This window comes from Nerophis ophidion, linkage group LG04 (assembly GCF_033978795.1).
Source record: "Nerophis ophidion isolate RoL-2023_Sa linkage group LG04, RoL_Noph_v1.0, whole genome shotgun sequence".
In the NCBI taxonomy this organism is placed as follows: Eukaryota; Metazoa; Chordata; class Actinopteri; order Syngnathiformes; family Syngnathidae; genus Nerophis; species Nerophis ophidion.
This window is the reverse complement of record NC_084614.1, coordinates 49172919-49179889: the sequence shown is the minus strand read 5'-3', so window position 1 is coordinate 49179889 and position 6971 is coordinate 49172919. Positions and strand designations below refer to the sequence as shown.

The 6971-nt window shown below is 37.7% G+C and overlaps 1 protein-coding gene across 1 annotated transcript in view; it reads left to right on the top strand.

The window, feature by feature from the left end:
- spns2 (SPNS lysolipid transporter 2, sphingosine-1-phosphate) overlaps positions 1-6971 on the top strand; it is a 139836-nt gene that overhangs the window by 76359 nt on the left and 56506 nt on the right. The window contains exon 3 of the mRNA XM_061898240.1: positions 2528-2664. Within this exon, the coding sequence (XP_061754224.1) occupies positions 2528-2664 (137 nt within the window). The remainder of the gene's footprint in view (positions 1-2527; positions 2665-6971) is intronic.

Sequence of the window (6971 nt, the reverse complement as noted above, 5' to 3'; positions counted from 1 at the left end):
TATACTATACTAGCTAAAGTACCTGCTACATTAAGTTAAAGTACCAATGATTGTCACACACACACTTTGTGTGGTGAAAATTGTCCTCTGCATTTGATCCATCCCCTTGTTCACCCCCTGGGAGGTGAGGGGAGCAGTGAGCAGCAGCGGCCGAGAATCTTTTTTGGTGATTTAACCCCCAATTCCAACCCTTGATGCTGAGTGCTTAGCAGGGAAGAATTCTTGTATGAGCTTTTAAACATAACCCGTTTACTGCTGCCAATCAAATGGTGAAAAAGATACTCTATAGGGTTCATATGTTTATAAATCTGACTGTGATGAAGTCAGTGCCTCACCAGCCATGAACCTCACCGCACTGATATATACACAGTATAAGTTATGTAGTGTGTAACCACATCCGTAAACTGAAGATGTGCATTTACAGTGTGTTACTGCCCATGTCAGCAGCCAGTAGCATGTGAGATGCTGAAAGATTCCCACAGCTACTAATAACCCTGCAACTGTGGAAATGTACCAGAACTTCTATCCTTCTCATGAGAAGAAAAAAAAACAAGTAGGAATGCGTTATCAGTCATATTTAATACAAATATGACTTGTGTGATTTTTGAAGGAAACGATAAATCAAAGTAAGACAGTAGTTTGATGATGATGATGAGGAATCTTCTTTTAGCTTTGGATATGACTTTTTGTTGAGCACACACACACTTTCTAAAAATGATCAGTAATCATATCTTCTGTGAAACAAGTCATCAAGTCTCTCTAGCTACTGAATGTGTTTTTTAAAGGGGTTACGTGTTGTTATTTTAATCTAGATTTTGAACACTTCCTTGTGGTCTACATAACATGTAACAGTGATGCTTCGGTCCACATTTTGCATGAATGTTGCTTTACAGACCATCTTTAAGGTGCTTTTTGGCCATGTCTTGGAAACAAGACATTTTGTGGGCTGTATTTTTTACTTACTGTTCTAATTTGTTAATTAAGATATAATAATTAATTGTGTCAGATGCTTTTGTTAAGTCCATGAACCGTTATTTTGATTAATGCCATCGGTGTTGAAATGTTGGCTGTCAGTGAGTGTTACACTTTTGTTAATGAAATTGTCCAATCTCTTGTTAAATAGTTTGTCAATGATTATAGAAAAATGTGAAAGTAATGAAACAGGTATGTAGTAACTGGTACAACTTTTGCATTTTCATTTTGTTTGGGAATTTGTCTGTTTGGGAATTTGTCTGTGTGAAATAATAGGTTATCGATGTACGTTAAACATTCTGAAATCTTATCAGTGACCTTTTTTCATTGTTTCCATATCAATTCTGTTACAGTTAGTTGAGGTCCTAAATTGACATGTATCACCATTTTGATTATTTCCTCTTCTGGCACATCTGTAAGAAACATCAAGTAGCGATTTCTAACTTTGGTGTCATTCAAGTAGTCGCTGAATCTGTTGAATAAAAACATAACCTATCACAATGAAACACATACTGTAAATATAAATACAAATAAAAGCATGTAATCAAACATTTGTTTTCAAACATTCTCTTTATTTAACAAAATGTGCAAATGATGGATTGGTTTTGTTTTACTGTTGATTTCAGCTATGTCACTAACCGCTTATGTTCACAGTCAGCCAGTCTGAAGGGCGTGGCCATAAGCGTGTTAAACTGTATACAGAAATGGCTAATTGCAACCTGAGCATAAACTCATACTTTTCTTTGTGTTTGTCTACTATTATTACGTTTTTATATTATTATTATATGTAAATGTGTACTGTACTAACACTACTTGTATAAATTGTGTATGTATACATATGCACTAAGGTTATACTTGTAAAAAATATAAATTTATACAAGTATACACGAATACTACTCATATTAATTGTACAGTTTGTACATTTATATGTACAAACTGTACATATAAATAAAATAACACTACTTATTTTAACTATACATGTACACACTAAAAATACTTGTATAAAGTGTACATTAACGTTATACATATACACACTAATACTACTTGTATAAACTGTACATCTGTATGGTTTTATAAAGTAAACATAGTTATATTTTTGAACGAAAAAACCAATAATGATTGATTCATTAGCACATAGGCACTAATTATGACAGCCCTGTTTGTGTGTGGAGTGTTGTGAGTGGGATGATGATTTGTTTCTTATATAACATACTCACACCCCACCCTTTTTTTTCTCCTTGACTTTTCTGGTCCTCCTCCACATCTTTATGCTGACTATGTGAATAAAACCGATGTCTTAAAGAGCGGCATGTTTGCCCCTTCTCCTTCCCAAAGATTTCATTGTCAGATTGAGAGGATTAAAAATGCAAAATGCTGTGTCTGCGCTGACCTTGCTCATAAATATGAATAAATCCCAGAGAATGAAGCCTCTTTGCAGGGAGCAAGCAGTAAACACATTTAAAAGCACTTTGGGGACATAGGCTTTGTATGAAATGATTTATGGTCAGTGGTAAATCCTCAAACACTGTTCATCAGTAATTCTTCCTCCTTTCAGTGTTCATCTGCAGCTTCATGGTGGCAGCTCCCATCTTTGGTTACCTTGGCGACCGCTTCAACAGAAAGACCATCCTGAGCTGTGGCATTTTCTTCTGGTCGACCGTAACGCTGCTGAGCTCCTTCATCAGCAAAGAGGTAAAGTGAGAGTGACACGCTGGAACAATGGCAGACATGTTTCTCTGTTACACAGCTGCTTCATTATTATAATATGTTGACGTTAAAACATGGACATGGAATTACACGCTTGAGACACTTTGACTTCCCTGAGGAGGCATTTTTCACATTTCCCTCTTTGACCTGTATCCAGTTAACTAATGAAATCCTGGATTAATAAGTATTAACACAAAGGCAAAGATGTAAACATTAACACATATATAAGCATCAACACATATAAGAATCAACACATATACAAGCATACAACCATATACAAAGATGTGAACAAAAACACATTTATATACATCAACAACGTTTAAAGGCCTACTGAAACCCACTACTACCGACCACGCAGTCTGATAGTTTATACATCAATGATGAAATCTTAACATTGCAACACATGCCAATACGTCCAGTTTAGTTTACTAAATTGCAATTTAAAATTTCCCGGGAGTTATCCTGTTGAAAATGTTGCGGAATGATGACGCTTATGTTGACGCGTGCTTGTGACGTTATTGGTTGGAGCGGACATTTCAGCCCAGCACCATTCACGGCTAAAAGTCGTCTCTTTTCATCGCATAATTACACAGTATTTTGGACATCTGTGTTGCTGAATCTTTTGCAATTTGTTCAATTAATAATGGAGACTAATAGAGAAGAATGCTGTTGGTGGAAAGCGGTGGATTTCAGCTGCCTTTAGCAACCGAAACACAGCCGGTGTTTCTTTGTTTGTTGTGAAGCTTTAACACAGAGCGGTCAAGCGAACATGTTTCTCTACCACATGTCAACCAATTGTGATATTATGTCGGCTCTTACCGGAGATTTGAGTGGATTATGCGAACTCCTCCTGCAGCTGTCAAAAAGGCAGCTGTCATCTTGGCTCCTCCATTGGCTTCTCTCAGAGACACTAGCGTTCACCGCAGCCCTAAGACTTTCAGGTATGTCTTTATAATCTCACTAAAACACTAATAACACAATAAGCAGGTAAGGGATTTTCCAGAATTATCCTAGTAAATGCGTCTAATAACATCTAAATCGCTCCCAGCCGTTGCCTTTTTTTTTTTTTTGTAGTGCTTCACTCCGACTTTCCTCATCTACAAGTATTTCATAGTCACTCAAATTAATGAGGAGATCGTTGCTTTCTCGGTCCAAAATGTTCTTGCTGCTGGTGGCTATGATTATAAACAATGTGGGGATGTGAGGAGCCCTACAACCCGTGACGTCACGTGCACATTGTCTGCTACTTCTGGTATAGGCAAGGCTTTTTTATTAGCGACCAAAAATTGCGAACTTTACCGTCGATGTTCTCTACTAAATCCTTTTAGCAAAAATATGGCAATATCGCGAAATGATCAAGTATGACACATAGAATGGACCTGCTATCCCCGTTTAAACAAGAAAATCTCATTTCAGTAGGCCTTTAAGTCAACACATGTATGAACATCAACGCATATACAATCATCAACACGGATATAAACATAGACAAATATTTATACATCAACACACATGTATACCTCAACACTTATCAAAGCGTCAACACATATGTAACTATCAACACAAATATAGGTATCAACCTATGTATACTGTAAGCATCAACCAATTAAAACATCAACTCATGCACAAATATAAACACACCTATAAGCTTCAAGCACACCTGTGAAGTGAAAACGATTTCAGGTGACTACCTCTTGAAGCTCATCCAGAGAATGCCAAGAGTGTGCAAAAAAGTAATCAGATCAAAGGGTGGCTATTTTGAAGAGCCTAGAATATTAAAACACGTTTTCAGCTATTTCATCTTTTTTTGTTAAGTACATAACTCCACATGTGTTCATTCATAGTTTTGATGTCTTCTATGACAATCTACAATATAAATAGGCATGAAAATAAAGAAAACACATTGAATGAGAAGGTGTGTCCAAACTTTTGGCCTGTACTGTATATACATCAAAACTTATAAAAGCATCAACGCAGATATAAGCATCAGCACATATATACTGTAAGGATAGACGCATTAAAAAATCAACACGTGCAAACATCAACACAATAGTAATAATCCTTATTTTAAAAACATCAACACATCGACACATATATGAACATCCACACATACAAATAAATATAAACACATATATAAACATTAAATAAGCATCAATATATATGTAAATATCAACGCAGTTATAAACATCAAACACATAAAAACATCAACACTAATTTAAACATCAACATGTAGTTGAAGTTGGTAGCATGACATGTTGTGCCGCACGTAGTATGATGTTGTGCAGCATGTTGCATGACATGTTGTTGCAGCACTTAGTATGACGCGTTGTAGCGACATGTAGCGTGACACGTTTTATTAGGAAGCATGACTGCAGAGCAGCATCACACAGACATTTCAGCAGAAGCTGACAGCACAGAGATGTTCTCAGCATGCAGGACGTCCTTGTGTGTTCTGATGTCCTTGGGTCCTAGAGACGAGATGATAGTCAGACTAATTATAGCTGCAATGAAATGATTTTTTTTAAAACCCGAAGGACGTGTGCTCAGCCTCTTTAGTGTCTTCAGGCACAGGGTCTTAATGTCCACAATTACAAACGCGTGATGTCATCAAATGCTCATAAACACTTTAAAATGAAACCTCTGATTATGGATGAATGACAAGACGTTTGTGTGTCAAATTTGATTAAGATTGGTCGAAAAAAGCTGCCATCAAGCAAAACATATTTGCAGGGTCAGGGGCGGGACTTAGCAAATGACTGTCACAATTCATTGACCGCTTTTTATAGGATAATAACACTTTGAGTATATCTGAATGATATGAGTACAGCCCATATAATTTGCAGTCACTCTATGTAACAATGGGCAATACATTTTGATTGATTGATTGATTGAAACTTTTATTAGTAGATTGCACAGTACAGTACATATTTCGTACAATTGACTACTAAATGGTAACACCCGAATAAGTTTCTCAATTTGTTTAAGTCGGGGTCCACGTTAATCAATTCATGGTACAAATATACACTATCAGTTAGGGGTGTAACGGTACACAAACATTTCGGTTCAGTACGTACCTCGGTTTAGAGGGCTTCACGGTGGACGAGGGGTTAGTGCGTCTGCCTCACAATACGAAGGTCCTGAGTAGTCCTGGGTTCAATCCCGGGCTCGGGATCTTTCTGTGTGGAGTTTGCATGTTCTCCCCGTGACTGCGTGGGTTCCCTCCGGGTACTCCGGCTTCTTCCCACTTCCAAAGACATGCACCTGGGGATAGGTTGATTGGCAACACTAAAAATTGGCCCGAGTGTGTGAATGTGAGTGTGATTATTGTCTGTCAATCTGTGTTGGCCCTGCGATGAGCTGGCGACTTGTCCAGGGTGTACGCCGCGTTCCGCCCGATTGTAGCTGAGATAGGCAACAGCGCCCCCTGTCACCCCAAAGGGAATAACTGATAGAAAATGGATGGATGGATGGACTATGTAACCATCTCCACGGGTTCACCCCAAGGTTGTGTTCTTTCACTCTTATGTTTGATTATGTATACTGGAGCATGCAGGAGTATTCAGGAGAACAGCTATCTGATTAAGTTCTCTGATGACACGGCACTGCTGCACTCCTCTATGGTTCACAATCAAAGCATGGGAGCGCCCCAGCAGATTTTGTAACTTTTTGGTTACAAATGTATGCAAAACCTTTATTGATTTTAAACATAAGAAGGGGGAATTCCTATAGAGTGTATAATACATTAAAAAAGTTGACATTGTTTCATCATAGAAATACTTGGGGACCTTTTTTGACAGTCAGCTTAAGTTTAATGTGAACACAGATTTTATAGTGAAGTGAGCACGGAGAATTAATCTTGTCTGTCAGGCCTGTTATACTCTGTCGTTTTTATCAAGCATTTATTGAGAGTGTTATGTGTTTTTCTTTTATTTGTTGGTTTCACTCTCTTCCAGTCAAAGACCCAAAACAGCCTGACTAGTAATGTTAAGTCTTGCTTTAAGTTTACTGGAGTACAATTAAGAGACTTAAACTTCTTCTGCAACCAGCAAATCTTCCGAAAAAGCAAAGAGCATTTTAAACTCCCAGAGCCATGTCCTTGCGAGGGAATTCTCTCTGTTACCTGCCTATGTTTAAAACAAATCGCTTCTTCAAAACATTCGTAACCCTCAGTGCTCGGACTTTTAACCTTTTAAATTCTTCAGAGGGTTGTATTATTTATTTATTTATTGACTGTTTATTGTGTGCCATGTGTAGGCTATACAAACCACAACAACCTGGTGCTCCCCTTGAGGGAG